Source organism: Lates calcarifer, linkage group LG8 (assembly GCF_001640805.2).
Source record: "Lates calcarifer isolate ASB-BC8 linkage group LG8, TLL_Latcal_v3, whole genome shotgun sequence".
Taxonomy (NCBI): domain Eukaryota; kingdom Metazoa; phylum Chordata; class Actinopteri; family Centropomidae; genus Lates; species Lates calcarifer.
The window spans coordinates 7751289-7778103 of NC_066840.1; the positions used below are offsets into that span (position 1 = coordinate 7751289).

Here is a 26815-nt window from a genome sequence, read left to right on the forward strand (position 1 = left end):
TGTGTGTGTTTAGTTTTACCTGTGGAAAAACATAGGCTATGCGTGACACAAGCTTTATTGGGCGCCAAATGCTTTTAACAACCCTCCCACTGCCCTCATCTGGGCTGTGTGGTGTGTTTCAGTGGGTCAGACTCATGCTGCTAGCACACTTCCAGTCCAGCAGCTAAGCAAACAGGCTGCGCGATTCCACATGGAGGGGGCCTCTGTCCCTGGGCCCTCATTGGTCCGCACAGGCTTGAAAGCTTCTATTGAGTCAGTCAGGAGGAATTTGGGGTACTAATGCCACACTACAGGAGGAGGAATTTTCTGTGATTCCGGTAAACAGCTGACCGCTCTCTTTGCGAGCTCAGCCCTCCTCCTCTTCTCCCTTTCCTTCTGTCCTTTTGGTTTCTGCAGTGCATTCTCTGTGTTGAACTGTGCGAACTAACAATTCACACACCACTCTGATAATCCACTGATCAGTCATGCCTTTGGTCAACTTGCTGGGGTCGAAGGGAAAGCTGGTGCTGGGCACTCTCCTTATTTGTGCCGTAATCTTGGAATTAGGTAAGTGACTTTATTTCCCCCACTGAGCGGTTCTGTGAACATGTGTTCCCAGAATTACCAAGACAGGGAGATTTCTGTTTGCTTAATGCATGATATGGCTTAGTCTAGACGTTAGCATCTGATAAAATTATACTATTACCACACACAGCAATCAAAAAGAGCGACTCATAACTCAGTTCATATCAATACTTGACTGTATCTGATTTTGTGAACCACTGATGCATCATGTGTTGTGTACCTCATGCAGCTTATTGTCAAAAAGATGCCCAAGAACAGAGGCCCACTCCAGGGACAAGGCCCAAGCCGAGCAAACCCAAACCAGGGAAAACAACAAACAAAGGGCCCAGAGCTGTAACAGCCAAACCCAAGATCAAAGCAACACCTGCAGCCCAGGCACAACCCTTACTCACACAGGTATTTCATCCAGAGCACAAATCTTTTAATGTGTTAAACACAGAAAGAAAGACTTGACATGTAATGTATAACTGCATGATTTTGTATCTGACTCATGAAGGTGCTAAACAAAGGGAAGTTTAAGAAAGTGGGAGAAGCTGTAAGTGTGCAGACAGGAGATACTCTGGAGCTGAGGTGCAGGGGCAAACCTGTGTCGTGGAGCGTCCCCACATACCTGGAGGAGGAGGATGATGGAAGGCTCAGGTGAGCAGCCTGGAGCTATTCATTCTGCATGAGGTGCAATTTATTCATGAAGCAACAAAATGACACAAATCTGCTGCAAATGTTCTTTGACTTTTTCCTATTTTGTTCTGCAGTATTGTCCAACATGAGCGATATGGTGCTCTGACATTAGTCAACACAACAGGTGCAGACACAGGAGAGTACACCTGTTACCCAATGTACTGTGAAGACACAGACTGCAGGAAGGAGTACGGCAAAGCTGTCAAGGTCTTCGTCTTCTTTCCTGGTACAATGAATAAACTTTATTGATGCTTACACATGCACTTTTTCAGAGCGTGATATCTTATCATCAATCTCCCATATCTTCTCACTGTGCCAACAAGACCCACAAGAACTATTTGTTCCGTCGTCTGACTACTACGAGGTGATTCAGCTGAGAACCAACTGGCCGACGGTCCTCCCCTGCCAGGTGACGTCGCCTGAGGCCAAAGTGACTCTACACCGCGAGTATCCACCGGTGGAGGTGGCGGTGGATGGGACAGAGATCTCCTTTAATGTCAAGAAGGGCTTCACCATCCATCGACCCCGGCCTTATCATGCTGGAGCCTTGTACTGTGTAGCCAGTTTGGGTAACCTGAGGCAGAGCTCCACCAAGTACATGCTCATCTATGTCAACTGTGAGTCATCCATACCCAGCTATGTGTTGTTGTTGTTGTTGTTGTTGCCTTTAACCTGCTTATTCCTGTTCGAGGACATGGGGGTGTGTAGCCTATCCCAGCATGCATATGACAGAGAGCGGTGAAAAACAATAGACAAGCAGCCAAACTGAGAATTAGGTGGTTAGTCATGCTCAGATGATTGATCAGTTAGTCATTTATTTATTTATCATGCAAACACTTGTTGGTTCCAGCTTTTCAAATATGAGGATTTGCTACTTTTTCCTGTTTTATATTGTTGTCAACTGACATTTCAACTCCTCTCAGTGCTGTCACCTACACTGATTATATGAATATTATATACAGTTTCTTCATGCTGTCTAATGTCACTGTTTGTGTTAACGTATTGTTTGGTGTGACTTATCGCCTATATAACTCACTGACACATTTGCCATCAGACCCCATGGCTCCTCCTGCCCCAGTGATTCAGGCTTCATCGACTTCAGTGGTTGTGGGGGAGAACCTGCGTGTCAGCTGCATTGTGGTGGGAGAACAGAATGTGGCTGTGGAGTTCACCTGGGAATACCCAGGACAACAGGTCAGACAGGAATAATTAACTTATTCCTGTGATACTCTTATAGTAACAATAGGATCTGTGCAGGTGGTGTACATCCTGTGTCATTACAGCTTACTGTGTGCTTTTAACTAGTTCATCATTAGTTAAGAGGCATCCAACCTATGGACTACAGAGCATCCAGGTCTACATAATAACTTACTAATATGTAAACTGTAGATCGAACAGGTAACTGTTTTCCCTGTCCTGCAATGTATGTGTTTATTTCTGAATGGAGAACCTGTGCTGGTTGCAGAGTGGAAGGCCTCCATACACACAGGAGAGCGTCAGTCCGGTTGGTGGAGGAGCGGCTCAACAGCAGTCTCAGTCAGTTCTCCTGGTGGATGAGGTGAGGGATGTGGACCAGGGGACGTACACCTGCACCGCTCACAACCTGCAAGGAGCCAAATCAGTATCCGCCACGGTTAAAGTGGTCCCCAAAGCAAAAGCTAAGAAACCATGACCCACCGCAGCTATGTGACAACACTAACAGAGAGAGGGGGAGGGAGGGTGGAGATCACATGCAGCATTTCCCTCTGCCGCAGTATTAAAAAGTATTTTATCACCTTTGAAAACCTGCTGTAATCAAAACAAAAGATGATCGTTTTCCTCTGAAACAAATGAAAAAAACACACTGCACCATTACAGTCATGAGAGTTTTGTTGTTTAGATGAATGTAGGTTGAGCATCAAATTTGTATCTTAAACGTTTTATACACACACACACACTTTTGTCTGTCTTTTTTTTTTTTTTAGTTATTTCTTATTGCACATGATCCTGCCAAAGATAAAGATATATAAAATAAAAATAAAATAAAAACAAACTGTTGTTTTATTGAGTTCTACGACATACTAACTTGTGATTATCAGAATTATGTTTCATAAATGCCATCATTTATTTTTTCGACCTAACTCCAGTTATATAAATAATGACACTGATGTTTTTTCTGTGAGGAAAGGAACAGTATGGAAACCCCAGAACAAATATTTGATGGTAGGCCTTTATTGGCCCCTTTACCTCACACCACCTGACTGAATAATACGACTTGACCCTAGGTTTTTGTGTCAGTAAGTTAGTAGCAGAAATGTATTTAGGATTAGACACCACGTGACTATTAATGAACTGATATAATAAAGGTCTTAAAACAATAATTGTAAACGGGGGCCCTCTAGAGGACAGGTAAGAAGATGAGCTAATGAAGCTGGACCAGCTTTAGTTAATGTTGTACAGTAGTGATGCAAATTCAAAGTCAAGTATTCAAATTACTTAAATTTCCAAAAATGAACTGCCAGCCAAGGGGCCCTTAGGGCAGTCATTCAGCCCCAACGTTAAATATGAGGTGGATGTTCCTCCTCACTGCTTCACCGTCTGTCCATCGCACCTACATATCCTGTCGCTAGATGGCGCTGTCTCGCTTTAAAAATCTAAGTGTGTCAGTCCAGTTACCGGGAGGAGGAGGAGGGGGATGCAGGCACATGTTTCCCTGCCTCTCATGTTTCCTCTCGCTCTCCTATCTCCGCCGTTCAAACCTCTGAGAGGGAAAAGAGAGAGTCCCAGTCTGCGCTGCTCTCTCTCTCTCTCTCTCTCTCTCTCTCTCTCTCACTCTCTCTCTCTCCACGCCGCCAGCAGGCCGATCTCTGTCTGCTGCTCCGCACCAACTCCTGGAAAATATCCCGCGGAGCCACGTAAACACCGTTTGTTTCATTATATAACCAACCAGAGACAAAACTGCAGTAGAGTGCCAGTGTTGACCAAGAGATGTCCTGCATGCTGAATATGGTGAGCGCCAGTTTTTTTTTTTCTTCCAGTCTTTTCGCGATCCGCTGCCCCTGCACATGCAGCGGTGCAGCCGGAATCTGTGTCAGTGTCGGTGCATGGTGTGTTGTGGACCATGATGATGGCATGTTCAAAACTTTCTGCAGACTAGACGTGAGTGAGACAAACTTGTGGATGAGCCTTGACTGTGCAGATTAAAGCCTGTAAACTAATGACACAGTGTTGCTCTCAACAGGGCCGCAGAGTGGATGTGCTCAGATCAGGGTTAATCCTCACAATTTGTTTCGCTGTTGTCCTGGCAGTTGCAAAGGTTTTCAGTCTGTGTGTATGTGTGTGTGTGTGTGTGTGAGTGAGTGAGAGAGAGAGAGAGAGAGAGAGAGAGAGAGAGAGAGACTAATGGATGAACAGTGGTTTTTTTTTTTGGGTTTTTTTTTTGCCATCTATCTCCTGTCACTTTGCAGTCACGGTGGTCTGCTGCACTTCTCCTCTGTAGTGTATGGAAAAGTGTTGCACGGCCGTAAATGTTTGGGTTGAACCTCACGCTCCAGGGTCTCCTTTGATGCACAGGAGTTTGGGGACAAAAGCCGTCTCTGTGTGTGAGAGTGTGTTTGTGTGTGTGGGTGGAGGTGGAGGCTCCAGCTCAGTCTTGGGGACTGCCTGGCTGTCGTCGTGGAGACCAGAGGCCACAGGTGACCTCTGACCTGAGGACTCTTGGAGCGTTGGAGGAAGAGTCCTTTGAGCACGGTGGTTATGGGTGCGTGCTGACGCAAGTGAAGGAGCAGGTCTGACAATAGAGTGTGTGAGCTGTTGTTGGAGACTGCGTGGTAACCGTTCCTGTAATTTAGGAATGGATTATAGGAGAATCCAGAGGGGTGATATACTGCTGTCTCTGCCGGTGTGAGAGTGCGTATGACTGATCACTGCATGGCAATCACTTAGACAGCTTAAGTATTGTTTAGGGTTGAAGTCACCACACAAAAATGCATTTCTCCATCCCATCCAGCCTCCTTCTTCCTGACACAGAGGTGACTGAGGGTTGGGGCTGAGAGGTTAGATTTTGCAATAAGTACTCCCAACATTCAAAATCAGATTTTCTCATTTACCTCAGCTGTATATTGATCCAACCAAATAACTTCAGTGTTGTCTGTGCAGAGGTTTTGGGTTACTAGTGTCTTGAAATTCTGCTGCCAACCCAGTAAAAGATGGAGATGAGTGGAATTCAATTTTGCTGCAAAAAAAACTGACGTTTGATTCATTAACACAAACTGCAGACATAGCTAGATACTACTAGTGTTATATCAGGAAATGTTGTTTCTTTTGGTTGGGTGAACTGACCCTTTAAAGCTGCATTAAAGTAAAGTGACACACCTTGGTGTAGCTTCTTTAACTGAACAGTTTTGGCATCTACTTTTGTTATGTTACCATGATCACTGTCCAAGAAGCATCAGCAAGTTTGTTGATTTGTTAGTAATTTATCATGTAAAAATGCTAAATAGCTACAGCATCTTGTATGTAAAGTTGCTTTTGCCTGTTTAGTGATATTGTGAATTGAATACAGTTTAGTTTTTCAACTGTCCCTCTAAATAACCAACTTGAAAACCTCACTTTGACATTTGACTCGTTGTGATAACCACATGTTATCATTTTTAATATTTCATAAACTGATGATCAATAATTTAGCGTTTTCATAATTATGTCATATGTAGGTTTCAGGCCTATTCTGTGATTTATCTTCTCAGATAGATAGTCACCCAAAATATTGTTACAGATCAATTTTGAGCAAAAGTGTCACTATGTTTTTGTCAATATTGCAAAGTCGCGTCTGTTAGCTTGAAGCTTGTGGAGACACTTTTTGACGACAGCCTATTAGCACGCTCTGTGTCTTTGCTGCTCTTCTCTCAGCAGAATCAACCAGACAGCTGATGTGATGTCTTTCTTCAGCTGTTCGAGCTCCCAGAGGGCTGACACTCCCCTGTGTGTGTGTCTGTGTGTGTCTGTGTCTGTGTGTGTGTGCATACATGCATCTCCTTAAAGCACCGGCAGCTGATGAAACACTAATTCTGCTGACCATCAGATGTCTGCTGACCATTTGCTTAGTGTTGCCTAATCGAAAGATTAGAGGATACAAACTCCCCCTCATGAAGTGCAGTGAGTTTGAATGAACTTTACGCCTCCGTACTCCCACAGTCTGTTTGTGTTTGTGATTTGAATATTCATAAAATGTGCAACTAAGTGTTCTGCCCCGTCAGCCTCCAATAAATCCAACATCCTTGTCACCACTTTAGGCTACAGTGCAGTATACTGTTAGCCTTTTTCTTGTTTTGTAGCATGTAAGTGGATGGCAGGTCAGTCATGCGTACTACAGTCTAGCAGATGGTGTAGCGGGGAGAGCACAGTCGTAATGGCACTGTGTTGGTTGACAGAGATTTCCCCTCAGGCCGGCCAGCTAATCAAACGCTAATCGGCCCTTCTTCCACTTAGTGGGTTTGGTCTGTCTCCCCTCCTCAACTCTGTCTCTTTCTCTCCTCAGATTTTCCTCCCCTCTCTCCCCATTTTCTCGCTCTTTGCTCCTAATCTCGGGCTTATCCTCTTACCCTATTCTCTCTCTCCTGTCTGCACTCATCTCATAGACTCTTTACAGACAAGGCCGTGCCTGATCACTCTTAGGAGAAAGTGTCGTGCTCTTCCACTTCGTGCTTTCAGTCCTCAGTCATCCCTCTGCCTGTGGCTGGCCTGATCCGCTCTCTGGGCCGTCTGTCGTTGCGATTAAAGTCTGGCCGGGTTAGGAAAATCACTGCGGGACCTGGCCAAGCGTGCAGGGCTGTCGGCCTTGATTCTGCCTCTGTTGGATGTAAGGCTGTTTAGCTTTCACAGCTCAAAGCTATCACAGCAAATGCTAATAGTGTGCATGACTTTACTGTCAGTAAAATCAAAAGAAAGTGTTTGTCTGTGAGTATCTGCCAGAACACATAATTCCTATGTAATTCTGCACCAGATGATCGGTTGTTTAACCACTGACAAACCAGTCCACACAAACATGTGGTTATCCTCAGAGTTTTGTGTGAGTTTGACAGTGGCTCAGACTGAATTAGCCGCGCTAAAACACTGATTTATTTTACACAGATTCAGCTGGGTCAACTTGTTGTGGGCTTACAAGCTTGAACCAAGTTATTTTCCAAGTGCCAAGACAGAGAACACACCCAAGTTAATCATTATCCACAAGAGACAGGTGCTTCCTTGTAGCTTAAGATTGATCTCTGTTGACATAATAAAACAACAACCTCATGTATTAAGACTGAAACGTGGAAGCTTGGAGACCTGGGTAAGCGATATATTCTGTGATTCTGAAACTACTGGAGGTTTGCCTAATTTATCTAATCAATATTTTTATATTAACAAAGGATCAAATCACTGTGTGTATTATGAAAGAGGTTGCATGTAGCGACGAACCACAGTTGTTGTTTTCTAACTCTGCAGTTCCCCTCAGCTCATTGTTTTCAGGTCAGCTCACAACTTTACACTACCTGCCTAACACCAGACAGCTGATAGACAAATTTAGTGACTCAGATTGTGATTTGGTTTGAATCTACTAAGATATTTCATGGTGTTTTTTATCTATGAAAATAAAACGTATGTGGATGAGTTCTGTCGGTGTTGTCAAAAGGCATCTTGGGACATGTAGGAAAACACTCAAGCAAGTTAAGACATTAAAAACTAGGTCCACCTAAGTACCACAATAACAAAATAAAAGCTGGAATGCAACACTATAGACTGACAATATATGGCGGTGTGTCTAAGTATGTATTTAAGCTCAGATGGCCTTTTGTTTTGAAACGCCCTAAATATTTGACAACAAACTGGAATGTCATCTTGTCCAATCCCAGAAGGTCAGAGCTCTTTCCATTTCCACCTGCAGCACACATCACACCTGCTGTCAGCCACATTAATGAGATGCCCATCATGACTGTGTAGCCATTTGGCAATACCTCTGATTTTTATTTTTAGATGAAGCTTAAACGTAGCCAACATTATCTGCCAGAAAAATGAAACAAGTTATGAAAAACTTAACAAAATAACTCATGGATAACTCACGGATAATATGTAACAGTGTGAGTATGCATGGGTGGATTTGGCATAATGAGGAGCTAGCGTTGGGCCCACACGCTTATTTCTATCAATCAATCTGCTGCCAGATGAACCAGATCTGATAGATATTTAATGTTGAATCATAGTAAAGTCTACCGTGCCCAGTATTTCCTGTTTTGTTTTTAATGATTGCATGGTTGGTTGACCCACCACCTGAAAGCTGAACAATAGCTTTGTCCTCATGAGATAGGCGGGACCCCCTGACCTTCAGATGGGAAAGGTCTGAGAGTGTCAGAGGCCGGACAGACCCCATATGGGGGCCTTTGTCTCTAAATGTCACCAACTCAGAGGGCAGACGGAAATAGCCAATCTCTGCCCTTAACTCTGGCAGAATCTCATCCTGGGACTATTGTCTTGTTAACGAATGTTTTTTTCCCAGTGAGTCAGCCTTGGTTTGTTCACCTCAGCTCAGCCTTATCGTTTCCTCGTGTTTTTTTATTGATCGGGCTTATCTCCCCGTGAGGAGCTCCCGCACTCACCTGCCTTCTATAGATATCAGCAGCAGTGGTTACCCCGTGTGCTATGTTGTGATGAATTGTGTGTGTGCAAAGTACTTGGCCCTTGTCTCTTTTATTTAGTCTGAAGAGTTGTAGCGTTGTAGAACAAAAGGCCACGAGTCGAAACCCTCCTCTGCGAGTGGGCATTGTTGTTTATTTATATCTACGTGTACAAGTAGCGGTCATCGAGGCAGCCGCAGCTCTGTTCTCTCTGACAGCATTTCAGTTTGCTGTCACATCCTGTTCTTTTACATAAAATCAATATGGGGGTTTTAAAGGTTGCAGTCAGATACCGTGACCTGCTCATGTCTCATTTTGGTCAAAGAGATAGTAAAGTGGAACAATGATTAATAATCACTGGCACTGTAATTCTCATCTTATGCGTTGTTTTTTTTTTTTTTTTTTTAAAGCAGTAGTTACGAGATTAAAAAAAACATTCAGAGCCAGCAGCTAGTTAGCATAGCTTAGCACAAAGACCGGAAACGGGGGAACAGCTAGCCTCGCTCTATCCAAAGGTAACAAAATCCACCTGGACAAAAAACTATTGTTTTTATGCTTTGCTTTTGATAATTAAAGAAATGATATGTAACATATTAATTAATGAGTGTTAGAGGTGCTGGTAGGCAGATTTTGGTATGCTAGCTGTTTCCTGTCTGTGTGCTAACTGTCTGCTGGTTTGAGCGCAGACAGTGGCATCAATGCTCTCATCTAACTCTTGGTAAGAAAACTAATATGCGTATTTCCCAAAATGTCAATGAAACTTCTCTAACTATTCTTATTTGTTTGTTGTAAGTAAAGTCTGTTTCTAAGATGGTCCCTGTTAGCTTCCTCTAAATCCTTACGGACAAAATTTCAAAAGGTTGTGTCATGTTTTTTTTTTTTTTGGTTTGTTTTTTTAAAGAACTAATTCTAAACCAACAGACTCAGGTGGGTGGGTGTCTGACCCCAGATAATGTTATTCCTCAAGAACCAGACGGCCAATGTGCCTCCCATAGCTTCTTTAGCTTCTTCCTGTACTGTTATTGTCCAGAAGAGCTTAGGCAGAGGAAATGAGTCTAGCTTGGGTTGTCGTCTTGTCTGGTTGACTGGTCAGACAGGTACAGCATCTGTAAGCAGGCTCTGACTCGTCCCTCTCTGTTGTTTCTGCCTCATATCTCTGCCTATGGATCTTTTATCTTCTCCTTCTTCCCTCCTGCTCTCATTCTTACACCCATTCACATACAAAAGCACCACCATCACCTCTCCCTCAGGTTACCAGAGCTTTCTTGTTGGAGCTGCTACGTCCACCAGCTGGGAAACTTACAACTGAGAATCTGTGGAATCTGAGAATGGATATGCCTGTGGGGCCCAGAGGTAATGACAGGGGTACAGCAGCACCTGCTCAAGTGTTAGACTGGGCTGCCTGGCTTTGATGGGGTTATCCCCGCTTTTCATTTTTCAGCTGATTTTCTTCAAATTGCACTCTGCAGGCCAAAGAGCAACATAAAACATCACATTCTTGCTGTGGAATGTCTTTCATAGCTTGCCAATCTCTACATAGTGCATCTCTGGTTGGCAAGGTGCTTTATTAGCTGGGATTCTTGTGTGCCCACCCAGTGGTGCCAGCTTTAAGAAGTCCAGATACCTCCTTCACTCCCCTCAGCTCTGCGGCCCGCATCACATGGCGAAAACAGAAGAAAGAAGTCGCTCTCTTTTGGTGAAGGAGCAGAGAACAATGTCCTCTCTTTTCTCCCTCCTCCGATGCGAGTGTCTCCAGTTTGAATTATGTAACTTGATATGATGCAGAGCCTGTCCAGTAACCCAGCCTCAGGAAGGGAGACTTACACTCAGACTATTGTCCAGACGGTCCACGCTGAGACAACCCCCACACGCTCTCATTTTCCACTTCTTCCTCATCTGCTTTATTTTTTCCATTCCTCATCCTTCCTTCTCTGTGTACCCTCTGCCTGTCTTTTAACACAAGTCTGATCCCTCATTATTGTCCTATTATCCGTGAGCAAACAAGACACATTGCGCTGTTTGTATTTGTCCGGTTGAAGCTGGCTCTCGTGTGTCAATGCAGGGTCTGGATTGACCGCCTCAAAGCCGGGTTCACATGCGGGGCTTTTGTTTCTGAAACCTGGGAGAACGAGTCCAACCACACCGGTCCCTCTTTCAGATGGCTCAAAGTGCACAAAACGATGAGCAGGTGAGGAGGGGAAGAGGAGAAAAAAAGAAGAGGGTATAGGGTGAACAGGAAAGTACCAGGCTCTCTCAGCTCGTCTCGAGACTGACTACAGAGGACAACTTAGTGATTTCTCCCAGCTTCCTGTATGAAACAGGTAGATCTCCAGTGATGCTGCTGTTTCTGTAGAAACCGTGCTCACACGCAGTTTAAGATCAGCTTAGTCCTCTATTTAGATCAGTGGGAACTCATCCGTGGCCACCGGGTCAGTGTTTAGGATCAAGCAGCTCCCTCCCATCCACACATCACAGACTGAGAAACAGGAAGTCATGTGGCGTGATAATCAGTAGCGCGAGCATGAGAAAGAAAGAGAGAGAAATAGAATGAGCATGGGATCAGGAGCAGAGAAGTGAAGTTTCAGGTGGACAAACACACAGGTAAACAAGTGATTTTTATTTCCTACTCGCCATCATATTTTTACATTAAGATTCTGGGAAAGTTATCTTTGTGTCTCTGTTGACCCCTTGTCGTCAAATAATCTGAGTTTTTGTTTGCTTAGAACACTTAGTCCTATGATACTGAAAGCACCATAATTCCACAGTCTACTGTGTGATACTGTGCTTCAGATCAAAGGGAGAACTTCCCTCACCAATGTGTATATTTTATACATTCCTGAGATCGCTGCTGGGAAAGTTTGACTTATTTACATGCCAGCAGGCTCAACGTGGTCAGAAGTCATACTGTGATTTAAGGCAGCACTGTCAGAGAACAGCTTAAGCTGCAGATAGAAGAGGAAAGCAGCCTGATTGTTAATTACTCAGCCCACAAGGCATGCTTGTTTGCAGTGGGGCTGAATTGGAATTAGCAAACTTTTTAAGGAAATCTTTTCTCCTGGGCGAATGACGTCACACTGAGCAGCAGCCTCAGCCTCCCCTTTCACTCCCAGCACAGAGCAAATATGCTAATTAACTGTTAATTATTGAATGCCCCAAAATGGAGCCACATAGTACTTAGGTAACATACATATATAGGATTATCTGCCCTGCTGATGCTGTGGTGCATCTTTGTTTCTTTAATAAACCGCCTTTCCATTACATGCATTGTTTTTCTGTCTGTTTTTTTTAATGATTGTTGATCTGATGGTCTATTTGTGTCCCTGGAATTCCCCCTGAAGACTATTCATGGTTTTTTGTTGTGCCCGAGTAACAAGATTTCATTGAACTGACTTTCTTCTTCCGCTGTTACCGGTTGCCTTTTGAGCGTTTACAGTCTCCAATTTCTCTATGCAGCCGCCGGAGGCAAAGTGTCACTAACGCACAAGGTGAAATTCTCACCATGTTGATGTCACACTGTTTCTGTTTCTTGTTGCTTTGTTGTCACTGTAAACTCTGTACAGCAAAGCTGTGACCTGCATTCGCTGAACAAGATGATTTTCAGAAGTTCCCATCTCACCACTGACAAACAACAAACACTCGCTTTATTTACAGAGAAACTCCACAGGAGGCAAAAGTGCTGATCATCTGCCTTGGCATCGGCGTGCGTCGGCATCAGCATTTACTACCTGACACGTAGGCTGCTCAGCTCTTCCTCTGGTGTTAGAGTGCAGAGATCCAAGAAAAAGTTTGCCAGGATGCAATCAGTAAAGCTTGTTATCCATGCATTTTTAGGCCTTCAGTGGAAAGCATTAACATTTCAAACAGTCATACTGTAGATCCATATCTGTGTATGCCTTTGAATCCCAATCAGTTTTCAGCTGCAGTCTGTTTGTGTTTGCGTTGAGTGTGAACATGCACGTTCACTGCAGCTGTTAAGTGGAACTGGTTCAGGTGTGGGTCGATGTGGGAACCACTCGATTTCAATCGCTGTAATCACAGAACAGTGACTCCTACATGAACCGCTCCAGGAAACAAAGAAGCTACAGAGAGAAAAGACCCCCCCCATCCCCTACTTTTGCTGTAATTAATTTAATAAGGAGGTAGCTCTCTCATGCTTTTGTCTCAATTTAACACTGTATGGCTCCCCCGCTCTGATTACGTGGTAAAATTATCAGTCATTAAATGTCTGATATTACCAGCATAGTTCTCATGGGAACTAAGGTGCTTTGGATAAAAAGACTGTCATTTTGCTTTTAGAAAAATGACCCACAACACCTGAGGTCCTGTAGCAGACAGGGGCCATCCACATCACCCATATCAGCCTTGTATGGGTTATGTGAAGGCACATTAATAATTACCCAGAGAGAAATGTAAGGAATGTGAGTTTGTTTCCTCACATCGCTCTCTCCCTTTACATTCTTCACTCTGAGTGGCTCTGCGGTGAACATGACTCTGCTGATAGCAGCAGTTGGCAAACACTGTACAAGCTCTGCTTGCTAACAAGGTGAACAGAAATCAAACAGAGAACTTGAACTCGATAAAGGATTAGGTGAAATAAATAGCATGTCATTCTATTGTTGGCTCCCTCACAAATTCCAATGAAGTTACGCAAGGGAATATTTTGGTATGATGCTGTTTTTCCAGTTGCTGACTTCCTTGGTGACTGAAAATCTGTGTGTTTATCCTGTGTGATATCTGAGACACTGCTGCTGACGCAGTCGGGCAAATAGATCATGTGGGAAAAGTCTGGAGGAATAATCAAATCACTGCTGTAATAGTCTCAAAACATGTAAAACATGTTGGATTTTAATGATAGCACTCTCATTGTGACAGGCGCTGTACTCGTATCCTAACACCTGAACACAGTGCGAAAATCATCCAGGCAAGATGTATAAAATAAGAGATATACTGTGTATATATAACGCAGTGCCACAATGTATCATGCTTGTGTAAAGATGCATCATCACAAGTATAGCAAGTATAATTGTAAACTTACATAAGGTGCTGTGTAAGAAGAGAAAGGTTGACAGGCGTAGCAACAATACCTAAGGGGGAGGGGCTTAATGAACAGTCAATTGTTCAATTTCTGCAGTGATTATTTCCTTCTGTTCAACCCTCAGATTACTCATGTAGGATGCACTATTTCTTGTGAGACATGCAGTTGTTCCTGGATATATCTAAGATTAGGAAATATATTTTAGCGAAGGAACACAATGCATTTTTATTTATCATATTTACCACTATTATTAGATGTATTTGGTTAGCATGTTGTTTTTTACCACTCAGCGTGACTGGTAGATTAATAGTGTGTATGTGTGTGTATGGGATGAGTGAAGGGCAAGTGGATGTCACTTAAAACAACACTGAGGTCAGGTACTTATCCTTATGCTGCTAGTACTAATCTCTTTATCTCTCTCACACACACACATACACACCCATAGAGGCTGAACTTGTAACCTCACAGAGGGATCAACAAAGGCATTCATCTAAACAAAGTTAGGGATTATGCAATCAATCCTTTTTCACACCACAAATTGAAGAGTCTGATACTTTAACAAAACAAACTCTTTGCACTGTTGGTAGAGAACCAGAGCAGGGCTGCTGTAGAATAAATTTCCCAATAAATAACGCTAATAATACACTTTGAGGTAAGAGGTCGCCCTGTGAACACTCTCCCTTGGGTGCCGTCTTCTCATGCTGAAGCAGCCTTATGTAACAACTGTCAGATCCAGATCAATAAGGCTCTATGAAATACCAGTGCAACCAGTCACCCCAGATAACCCCAACATGGCTACTGTAGTCAGAGCCAGTGATTGAATTCTCTGCAGAAATACAATACTATAAAGTCAGCAGAAAGGGCCACAGCGCATCACGCAGGCCATCATCAATAGGCTAACGGATGCGAGGAAACCCACCTCAGCTGGTCCGCCTCAGAGGAAGTCTTGACAGCTGATTTAGTGGAGTGAGTCCAGGGCAAAGCCAGTCATGATCAGGACTGTTAGACTAATAAAGTGGTGCTCATAAAAGTTAAACCTGGTGTAACTGCGGATCCTCTAAGGCAGTCATTTGTTTTTTCCACTTTTTCCCAAGTTTCAAGTTTTTCTCCTCTGGGTCAGTAATTATAGAGGCTGCTGTGAGTGTTCAGCATTTAGTGTTCAGATTTAGGAGTCTCATTTATCTGCTCAGCTTGAAGAGCCATTTACAGAAGTGGTCAGCCTAAGACTTAACTGTCAAAAGATAATGAGATGGATGACATGCATGGCAGGATTTTGTAAGGAAGGGTTTGTGCTCTAGAGGCGCAATATAAACTTACTGGACTGGCTACTTCTGTGCTATTTTACAATTTGAGCTGAATCTGAAAATGATGCATGTCTGGCTTTGTGAGAAAGTATTTTTGTAGTTTTTCAAATGTGCCACATCAGTTCTCCCTTGTCAGAACTCACAGTCAAACGTCTGCTCATAACTGTCTGTGTGCTCAATAGCGCCCTATGTCTACAGCTATGACCAAATAAGACCTTTGACCTCTGCAAAGACCAGAGTGTTCATCATCAATGGAGACAGTGTAAGACTGAACACTGGGCCTTCAGCTTTAGCACCGCCACGTCCGACCGCCCGTGAATTATGAGCCATGTTTCACGGAGAGGCCGCTCGTCATCTCGAGTGTCATGAAAAGAAAGTCGACCTTTTATTCGAAGCTCTGTCAGACAAGAATCAACTCGAGGCAGTTTAGCTAGAGGCGTCTGACCAGATTTCCATATCTGTGTGTGTATGTGTAGCTCGTGTCTCATTAGATCTCACAGATGTATGATACATGACACACAAACTGCATTCAGACGCACAGAAGAAGGAACATTTCATGACCGTGCTTTTCAACATCTTGGCTCCCATTGAGTGGCCTCGGGGGGTCTGTGGAGAACTGAGGTCTGTCTGCCTGATTGTCTCCCATCCATAATGAATAACCTGCTAACAATTAGAGGCTGCTGCAGAGCACCCCTCTGCTGTCATGCCCCACAGCCACGGAGACACTCTCGCACCCACTCATTACATGCTAGCATATAACAGTCAATCAGAGAGTGGAGCCCTGCTTTGCTTCGCGTGTAGGATGGCTCCTTCCCGGACGGCCTCCGGCACAGCCCGCCCCGCTGCTGCTGACGAATTAGACCATCGAAATGCGATCGTATCTGACAAAAGTCACTCGTGGCTTTGCGTGAATTTCACCTTGTGCTCTCTGCAGTAGAAACAGATCCTCATTCATTATTATTTTTAAACTTTGCACTGATTATCCTGAGAGGGGTGATACAGGCATTTTGTCTTTGGTGGCACCTTCATCTTTTGTGGGGGAAGATGTGTTTGCTTCTTTCGTTTTGGCTACTTTTTTTGCCGTAGTTCTCAGAGATCATTGGACAAGTAAACAGCACAGCACCTCTGACACTGCAACAAACCATCACAATACGCTGTCATTTTGATAGCAAGGAGAGCTGTCAGGCAACAGAGTAGGAGTTAAATATAACACTGCAGGTCTCAGTAGAATAGATTAAGTAAGGCTAGTGGCTGATTTGGTAATCGCTCTATAGTGTTTTACACAACTAACAGCTGTGAAAACCAGCGAGCGCAGCTTTTGATAGAGCTTATATAATGCAACAGAGTGTGTGCTGTGTGGGAGTTTTAGATGTAACCTGCAAAGTTACCCCACAAACGTAAACAAACTTTGATCATGGAGCAGGGGAAGAGTGAATGCCGAGGGAAGAGGGCAGAGGATCTGGAGCTGCGAGCCGTGCGTGTGCTTTTTTCGGCGCTGTGCTGACTGACCTGCGCGCACACAAACACACACTCACACACGTGTGAGCAAGCGTCCGTGGGAGTGAGCGTTTTCTGCATCAAAAGCTGACGAGCCCGAGCTTGTGTTCTGTGAAGCATCTTTGGAATTTGGCTTCCCTGTCCCTCTCTCCTCCGTCTCAGCTCCAGCGCTGACCCGAGTGTCTCTGAGGGGTTTGAAATGTCCTCTCTTCACGCTCAGGCATTTCATTGAAAGCTTTGTTTTCCCCACAGGAGACCTGATTACAATGTTTCAGAAGAGAGTGCCCTTGAAAACCCTCCTCTTGAAGGCTGCATGTTTTGTTTTCTTTGTGATTGTAGCAAAGTGGTGGTTGTATGGTTTTCTAGATGAGTTAGGATATCATCCTGAGAAGACTCAAGCCAAAACCTTCACTTTAAGGCTCACTGAAAGCCTTTAGAGGAGACTCACACCTCTGAGCAACCTGTCACTTCTCAGAGGTTTATTGCAACTAAAGAAAATTGAATATTAGCATATTTCAGACAGAACAAAATGAGAAATATTTAATATTAATACCTTTGTCAGTTTGGAAATTACAGTATTCAGTATCACTGTTTCCCAATTTCAACATGTACCATAAAGTCCCACACCGTGATTATACTGATGCTCAGGCACATTCAGCAGCCTGACACTGTGCTGACAAGATACACTCAATAAATCTGTGAAAGAATTGAATTCATGCACCAATTTCACTTGCAGTCCCAGTTCAGACCTTTGCACAGAAACATGGGTTCATACCCAGCTACAGTTTATATCCCAGCAAATGCAAGTACAGGTGTATAAGAAGGATTGAGTTTCATCTGTTCCTCTGTACCTGCAGCATGTTGATTCGCTGCTGTGTGATCAAACATTTTTATGTTTTTAATAAAACATAGCAGCTTTTGAAAGAGGCTCATCACTGCTTTGAAAGAAGCATAAATCAAGAACAGAGCAGTTTTCAATTAGTCTGTAACTGTTCAAGGCTGGTAAGAAGCACTGCTTTGATCCATGTGTGTGTGTGTGTGTGTGTGTGATTTAAGGATGTGTGATGCGTTTCAGGGCCCCTTGGCTAGTCGGCGCTGGGCTGTAAATCTTGCTGTGTCTCCTAGTTTACTCGGGCCCATAAACTAGAAGGCAATTATGGAAAACAACTGGATGCAAGATTTCTTCAGTCCTGCAAGATTTGTGGTTGCAGCCTAAGAGATTTTTTTTTACCCTCCTATCTACCCAAAAGGAATTGCTTTGCCTCACCCGCTCTTACCCCAACCCCAGCTTCCCGTCAAGCATCGATTGGCCTCTCATGTCTTTGGCAGATACAAGACACAAACTGAGTAAAATACCTGGACATAAAAATACTGTGTCAGACCTTGGCCAGTGGCCATTATGTTTGACACACTCATAATTTATTCATATGGTGTCAAACACGTACACGCATACACACTCAGCATGACTTGCGGTGACTCATATCCATCATGTCTTACTGCGACCCAGGACACAGTAAGACAGTAAGACTTCCTGGTCAGACAGCACCAGAGCTGATTCACTTGATCAAAGAGCATCACATTATAGTTGATTATATTCATCATCATTGATTATAAGGTTACTTTCCTCAGCCTGAGTTCAGCCTGTATTATCAGCCTGTATTATATTGGCTTATTAGGAGCCGGATGCTTTAGTGGAAAGTTTTACATTGGGGGAAATAGTACCTCATGAATACAAACATGAGCAGCTTGGGCTGCTTTGATCTCGGCCTGGCTGAGAGCCCTGAGTGGAGTGGGCTGGAGCTGCCATTGCACAGCTCTCTCTGCCTATTTTAACCATTTGCATAATTGTTATAACTGTCGAGGCCAGCAGTGCAAAGCACTTGATAAATGTGGATTGTATTAGAAGCATGAGGAGATGCCAGAGTGTCACTGCAGGTGTCTGTTCTCATACGTAGGATATTCAAATGTGACCGTGAGAGAGAGAAATCGCTTTAAAGTAGCGTGTGTGTGTCATGAGTGTGTACTGACAGCCAGGTGGCAGGACGGCCCAGTCATTAGTTGGGATGAGCCCAGGTTTGATACCCCATGCAACCATGCACCTGCCAAAGCATTCGTGAGCAACCAACTGTTTTTTGTTGGTGTTGTTGTTTTGCATGTTTCTGCCTACAATTCATGCACACAATGTACATTTTATGACACTTTCCAGACCATTTATTACCTCAAACTTGCTTGGGATAGGTAATCAATCCATCCCAGTGACAGGAGGTACCAGCAAGAACAGGTTTGAAAACTCATCTTGTTGGTCGACTTAAAAACATTCAAACAGCATTCTTTCTTATGCATGGAGTGATCAGATACTCATAATCTTTTACACTATTCATGGTCACTTATTGGCAGTCTTTCAGGCTGACTCATGTTACAACATACCTCTGCAGTGAAGTGGTTTTTGACAGCCGTATCTCAAATATCAGATGTCTGATGTCCTTGAATGCGCGAAAGAGGAAAATGCATTACCGCCAACAATAACATACCTTTGACACTGAAATGCTCTCTGTGATGGGTTACCTATCTGAAGTCACTTTAAGCCTCTCCAAGGATGTGAAATTAATCTGAAGGTTTGTGGCATGGTGTTGGTGTTTCAAAATTGGTAGTTAATGGGCTAAAACTAGCAAAACATCTGCTATGGCCCTTTTAAATTCTGCCTGTTCCATGGCAGCCATATAAACCGGCTGCGAACAAAAGGAGAATTTGCCTCCCTCGGGTCCTATTTATAGTCGGAAAGATTGCAGCGAGTTTGTGTGTTTTATAGTCTCAAAAATGTTTTATGGCTACTGGGGGTGTTTATGCACGGGAAGAGAGAGGGTCAAAGGGGTGAAATCAATAGTGATCCTTAATGAGGCTGTCTGAAAAGAAGGAAGTGAAGGGGACATGTGGGTGATTTGAGAAATGATGGCAGTGGGGAGGTTGTCTGTAAAGAGCTGTGTAGATCTGAGGAGGCTCGAAGTCAAGTTGACAAAACAATAGTTCCTCTTAGGTAGGTGTTGGTTAACTTGGCAACTGGTTTAGTTTAGTCAGAGCTGAGAGAAAATGTTAATCTTTGTATTGGCTCCACAAAATGTTGCCTGCTGTCACTGACAGGAAATCTAATATAACACAAACAGCCATCATCAACAGCCGTTGAAAATGTATTCAGGCCACTGAGAGCACACTGTGTGATTGGTATATTGGTTACACATGATTTTCATGAGAGACAGGAAATTTGCAAACAAAATAAGCTGCCACAGCACTTGATTAAATTGCCAGTTCTGTGTATTGTTTACCAAAGCTCTTCTGTCTTTTTTTTTTTAAAGGAAGCCCTGCTGCAGTAACTTAGTTGGATCAGAGTTATATAACAGGCTTGTAATGTGACATATGCTGCCCTACCTCAGAAAGAAAACATATCCTGCACAGAGTACATGTTTCACGTGATCCTCTAGTATTTGGGACAAGCTAACGTGAGATTCTGAGAGGAAAAACTGATACTGCAGCAACTGCATCGCAAAATACACATTTTCTAATTGGTTTGGGATTTATTCTCTCTGTAAAGGCATTTACACTTCACCCATACCAGGGTTTGCATAGGGGTCAGCTTGTGTGTGTGTGTGTCTGTGTGTGTGTGTGTGTGTTTATTTTGTAGTGAGGTGCTGTGCTGTGCTGTGATGTTGTGGGAGGCTGAGTTATTGTAGCTGTGCTCTGAGACAGCTGTCTGTACAGAGGAACACAGCTGATGAAACGTCTGTCAGCTCACACATCCCTCCAGAGATCAACATCCAGTCAGGGTAGTAAGGGGCCAAGAGGTGGAGTTTATTTCAGTATTGGTGGAAAGACATTTTTTTTTTTTTCATCATTTTCTGACATTTTCTTTTCAGCAACTAATCAGTCATCACCAGTGTAATCAATAAAGCTCAGAGTGAGCTGGTACCTGGCGTTTCAAATGTTAAATGCTCATGTTCCCCTGTTTACATGTTTAAAGGTGCTATGTGTTAGTTTTAGCTGTCCCTACGTAGTCAACATTTGCATTAACAGCTGTTTCCTCAAAGGTCAATGTTAACTCTTGTTTTGCTTCTATTTCACTTCTTTTCTACTGAAGTTAGCATGCTAACACGCTAGCCCTGGCTCATCACTTTTGCAAAAGCAACTCACTACAACATTTAGAGTACACATGCTCCTAACCACTTGTATTGCAAATACAACAATGAGAAAATGTACAAATAGCCCCTTCAGCATAAAGCCTGTGATGATATGTTTCTGTCAAACACATGGTCATCTTGGTCATGGGCGACATGACGTTGCTATGAGCACTCAACTAATTTTGCACTTACCCTCTTTTCTACAGAGCACCTCACCCCCCCACAGAGTTCTGTAACCAATGGCAACCTCAGTCCAGACTCTTCCTCTGACCCGTGGCCCCTGACAAAAACTTCCGGAACCCTTTTCCAGCCCCGCCCCTCTCCTCCCGCTGCGGCATGGGAAGTGTAGGTAGTTTGGTGGAGAGGCCAGATGTATCTCCGACTAAAGGAAGCCGTGCGGTCCCCCAGGTGAGACCCAAACAAACCAACGGCCTCCTGAAGAAAGGCTTCACCCAGAGAGAGCTGCTCAATTACCTCAACATCACCAGGTGGGTACTGCAGACACTTTTGCAGAACATTTCACATTTCACAGGTAAAGCAGTTTGAAAGGTAATATAAAATGTGACAGGACTTGACCTGGGTTGACATGCTGTGCTTCCAAACAGAAAAGAGCCTAAAGCAAATCCAGGCAGTGACGGCAAGAAGGATATTATCTCTGGCCTCAGCCGTGAGGAGGACAACGTATACGCCAAGGTCTACCATAAAGACGGCACCGAAGTGGATTTGACAAAGAACTCGCTGCCAAGTGGGGGCAAGTACGAAAAGGTGAATATTGATGTTTAAAACAATACAAAAAGGTCAATTCAATAAATCGTATTTTTGGATCATTTAATGCATTAAATTCAATCAATCAGTATCAAAGAAACAACATTTTTGACATGAGATCATTAAACCTGTGTCAATGAAATAGGTTCTGATTTGGGTTAGGAAACTTTTCTGTCTTATTTTCAGCAGTAACGTCTGTTACCATAAAATTACAATAGATTCCTTCAATAATTTAAGAATCGTGGAAATCTTAAAAAAGTATTACATCTTAAAGGGACCTCAAGTAAAAAGCATATGAATGGCTCCTTTAAAGCAGGACTGTCTGATTCAGTGATTCAGGCTCAGATGCAGATGAATGACTTCCCATTGTGTTCTTTTTATAAATGATATATAGCCGGTGACTGGCTGCCGGGGCTGTGTTAAATTGATCAGTATCACATTTATACATCTCTGGCAGCGCGATAAAACACCCCCATAGCCTGTAACCTGCATAAATCAACTTTAAGTCTCTTGCAGCTCACCAGCACAGATTGAGAATCTGTCACTTGCTGTGTTCTGAATTTACTGCTGCAATCAAATCTCACCTTTTTTGGGTGGGGGATGGGTTGGTTGGTTGAATTGATCAACACTAAGAACATAGAGGGTGGAGCAGTATTGATTTAATGGAAACGTTGTGATTTATGTTACATAGCTCAGCCTCCTCTGCTGTGAGTAAGATCTTTCTCATCCCCTCTCCACCACTTTCTACCACGGTTCTCGCCTCTCCTTCTCTAGGCTCGTTTTAGGTCATCGGCCTTCAAGCCCGTCACCCCCAAAAACTTCAGCTCCATGCAAAACCTCTATCCGTCTTCCAAGTCAGAGGATGTGGACCACGGCCTCTCCAATGGGTTGCACAGAGCTTATGCCCACGTCCCTAAAGCTGTCTCCACCTCCTCCTCCTCTTCCTCACCATCCCGTCACGGAGGACCGACATCCAGTGGTAACAAGGTATCTTAACATATGATCATAACTTAAGTCCATGCCCAGTTATTACCACAGTTACCTAGAATTTTAGATTCAACTTGAAAGTGATAGAAAGTTGAGCAATGGGCCAGGGAGGAGTTTTTTACACAACAATTTAACTACTCCTAATTCCTCATTTCATTCAGCCAATTTTCGTCACTGAAATTAATCTTTTCCCTACCTATTAATGTTAAAGTGATGAATAACTGCGTAAATATGACCGTGTAGGCCCTCTCCTCGGTGCGTGGGATGAGCCAGGAGGATGATAACCTGTCAGACTCGGGCCATAACTCCATGAGCAGCCTGCCGCCATACCGGCCTCCCTTCCGCCCACACCTGGCTCACATCAGGTCTGCCGCAGCATTATTGTCTTAGCTCTACTTTATATTCAAATGGAGTGTTGCTATAATTGATTTTTTATACTTAATGACCACATGGGGAGTGATATTAGAAGAGATTTTAATGACTCTTGTGGTGTCTGTTTTTTACTTTAGTGCATCTATGGGCCACATCAACACCATTGGGTCCCTGGACCGCACTTCCCTGGGTCCGAAGGCTGTAGGGTCAGAGGGCGTGGCTATAGGGGAGATGGCGTGTCGGAGCATGGCAACCCTGACCCGTCTGGCACCATATGGAGGGGAGGCTCCGCCTCCTTATGAATGGACACTCTCCCTGTCTGTGGAGGAAGTGGTGAGCACTGGGCAGATGGATGGATAGATCGGAGGATGAGCAGGTCAGTATGATTTACAGATTGCTAAGTCATTCATTCTGCTGTCCTCTCCAGGTGCGGGATCTGGAGGAGCGCCTGGTGGAGAAAGAACACGAGCTGAAACAGATGAAAAGAAACCTGGATGAGAGCGAGGGCGCCATCGCTCAGGTGAATCTCTTTGTATTAGTCTGTTCCTTGCCATCAGTCTATACATCCATCTGCCTCCCTTTTGAAGTCTGACCCCCATCTGCTCGCCTCATGCAGGTGTTTGAAGGGAAACAGCGTCTGTGGGAGAAGGAGGTGGAGGAGTTGAAGCGCCTGTATGCCGCCAAGCTGCGGCAGGTTTCCCAGCATGCCCAGCGTTCCCAGCGCAGCCTGCAGTTGCAGCTGTTCAAGGCCCAGCAAGAGAGGAACCGGCTGCAAGAGGAGCTCGACAGCCTGAAACAGGAAAGGAGTCAGGAGACTGGAGCCATAGTGAAGCGAACCAGCCCGACCCTGGAGGAGACGCAGTGGGAGGTAAGGCCTTGGAAGAATAGAGGAGGGACAGTTTATGGCAGGTAGACCCACTTTGTGGAAGTAATTACAGGGAACAGACAAGATAACTGAATTCCTTCCTTGTTTGTCCTGTTAAAATGATCACAACAGGGTCTGTAAAGTCAGTAAAATTTTATGTTTCTCCTGCCTCTATCCCTTCTTTTCCTATTACTCTATCTCTCAGGTTTGCCAGAAGTCAGGGGAGATTTCCTTGCTGAAGCAGCAGCTCAGAGACTCCCAGGCAGAGGTGACCCAGAAGCTGAGTGAGATCTTCCAGCTGAAGACGCAGCTCAGGGAGACACGTACGGAGCTGCGCAGCAAGGAGGGCCAGATAGATTCGCTTAAGCTCCTCCTGCAGGCATCACAGCATCGCAGATGTCCCTCTCAGAATGCACATGAAGATGGAAAAGGCGCTGAAGAATGTACTCCAGCTGGGGCAACAGGTAGTTTTATGTGTCCGTCTCTTAGATGTGTGCACAAATCTGACACTGACAGTGTCCGGACTGCGTGCATTCATGGTTTAAAAGTACACTAAGGCACCAAGGCAGAGTTTAGGTTTGTTGACACACCACTTCACCAAAAGCCAGTCTCAGATGACCTTAAATAAAGCTAACAAGATCTAACTGATCAACAGTAACACAGTTCTCGGAAATCTTGCAAAATCATAATAAGTATTTCAAACCTACTTAAGCCTGCACAAGCCAAGGTGACATGTGTGGAAAATGGGGAAAAAAAGGAAAAGAAGCAAGATATTTATATGCCACAGATGTCTGTTTAATATTAAACTAAGTGAGGCATCTTAACTGGGTTTCTTATCAACACAGCAGCTTGTCTGGGCTTTTTTGAGTTTCGATGCTGACATGCTTGGAACCAAAATCAGGTTATTTGAGTAACCAGGTCAGGAACAGAGTTCTGTGTGTGTGTGTGTGTGTGTGTGTGTGTGTGTGTGTGTATTTTAAAAGCAGCCAAAGTCTTTCATTATATTTCCCCCACGGCACTACTGGACTGTAGTTGAAGCCATGTGAACCTCTGTGTTACAGGAGGGTGCGGGGGCCCTACAGAGGAGCGTCTGCGCGCAGAGCTCCTGCTGGAGAGACGCCAGAGCGAGGCCCAGGCCATGGCTTTCGAGGAGGAGAGGCACACATGGCAGACAGAAAAGGACAAGGTCATCCGTTACCAGAAGGAGCTGCAGGCCAGCTACTTAGATATGTACCACCGCAATGAAGCTCTGGAGAGGGAACTGCACCAGCTGAGGGCAGGCAGAGAGCGAGGAGCTGGAGGAGGAGCGGGAGGAGGAGGAGGAGGGAGCAGAAATGGGACATTGGAAAGAGAAGTGCCAGAGCTGAGGAGTGAGAGAGCAGGGGAAAAACAAGAGGATAGACCTTCCTCTGGTTTGCCGTGGATAGAGAGGATTGAATCATCTGAAATTTGAATGTGAAAGACTTGTTTGCAATGCAAAATCTTTTTTTTCCCTGAAGTAGGGCAGCTATGGAAGACCATGTCTGCCAGGAAAAGAAAAAAAAGACTTATGAGATAAGTAAAATCAAGGCACAATTTCAAGATACTTTATGAAAAATTAATCTTGTGATATTAAGATACTAATCATTGGAAATTATGGGAAAATTATGGAACATTGCAAGTAAAAAGTTTTATTTCCAGAGACAAAGTATGAAATGCAAAAATGTTTTTAAACTTACTAAGTCAAAATAATGACATAATAGGTCGAAATTCTGACCTATTATGTCTAACTGAGATAATAAGTCAATATTTTGAGATAATAAGTCAGAATTATGTTATGAGTTAAACATGCAATTCAAACTAAGTCAAATTTCATAAATAGCATTTTGACATATTATCTAAATATTTTGACTCATTATTATGAGTATTTTGGTTTTTATCACGTATAACATTTCATTTATTTTTCTTCTTTTCTTGGTGAAATTGGGCCTCCATAGTTCCCACCACTCTCTGCCCATGCACCCTTGTTGATTGTCTAATGCCCTTATCCTGCAAAGACTGGACCCATAAGCTCATATAGATACATAGTAACGCCGAGGGTAGCTGCACAGAAATACTGTGTCTGTGCCTCGTCTATCCCTGGCAGAAGAGTTATGTCAGTCTTGTATAAAATACAGCCAAGCTCCAGCCAATCACCTAGACTGTCCTGCATAAGACTATCCAATTAAAAACCTGTAAATGAACAAACTGATATGCTGATTGTGACTGTTTTGTGTTCATTTGGTAGTTACTTTTTGGTTTGGACCGCTGTACAGTCTTCACAGTAAACAAAGGATTCAAAGGGATTTAGCGTGGCCCGGTAACATCTCAGCACCTGTGTGTGCAGACAGTTCTGTGGATTCAGAGTTCACCCGGGCTCTGGGAGGAAAGCTGCATCTCTGGGTTAAGTATCGAGGATTAAAGCTACCTGGTGCCAAGGTACTAATGCTAATTCTTTGCCATCAAGAAAACTATTAACCCTTACGGAAGAACCCGAAGAAATGTTGGACTTATTTTTCTCATTCAGTTTCCTTTCAGAGGATACCAATATATTTTGTACATAACTGTAATTTTTCATTTGATTGGCCTTCTGTCATTGTATTCCAAGCACACTGTTGTCTTAAATGGGCATACTTTCCATATCTTTTGATTGCAGTGAAAACGATCAATAGATGCAGATGATGAATATTGCTGCCCTGCTTATTGGTGCGATTTGTTACACATGCCCAGCCAATAACATCAAATGCATGAAGTAGGTGGAGTTGTTTATTATTAATATATAAACATTCAAAAGCCAGCTCTCAATCGACCTTTTGACATACTGTGACTCTTGTCTGTTTACTGGAATTAAAACTGTACAGTATAAATATATGTTTGTTTTGGATTCATAATAAACATTTATGAAGTGGTGTAACAGCAGTTGAGTTGGTTTT

The 26815-nt window shown here is 43.7% G+C and overlaps 2 protein-coding genes across 2 annotated transcripts; both read left to right on the forward strand.

Moving 5' to 3' along the window:
- The first annotated feature begins 200 nt into the window (after positions 1-200).
- Positions 201-3274, forward strand: LOC108882837 (platelet-derived growth factor receptor-like protein). Its single transcript, XM_018675569.2, has 7 exons — positions 201-546; positions 794-960; positions 1061-1203; positions 1317-1468; positions 1566-1859; positions 2297-2436; positions 2708-3274. Exons 1-7 carry the CDS (start codon positions 465-467, stop codon positions 2912-2914), a joined length of 1185 nt encoding a protein of 394 aa, XP_018531085.1. The 5' UTR covers positions 201-464; the 3' UTR covers positions 2915-3274.
- Positions 3275-21086: 17812 nt separating this feature from the next.
- n4bp3 (NEDD4 binding protein 3) lies at positions 21087-26801 on the forward strand. Its single transcript, XM_018675577.2, is given in 10 exon segments — positions 21087-21153; positions 21155-21363; positions 21481-21640; positions 22415-22627; positions 22871-22992; positions 23137-23332; positions 23427-23519; positions 23616-23867; positions 24070-24328; positions 24926-26801. Coding segments are annotated over 10 exon segments (1935 nt in total). The 5' UTR covers positions 21087-21114; the 3' UTR covers positions 25318-26801.
- The last annotated feature ends 14 nt before the right edge of the window (positions 26802-26815 follow it).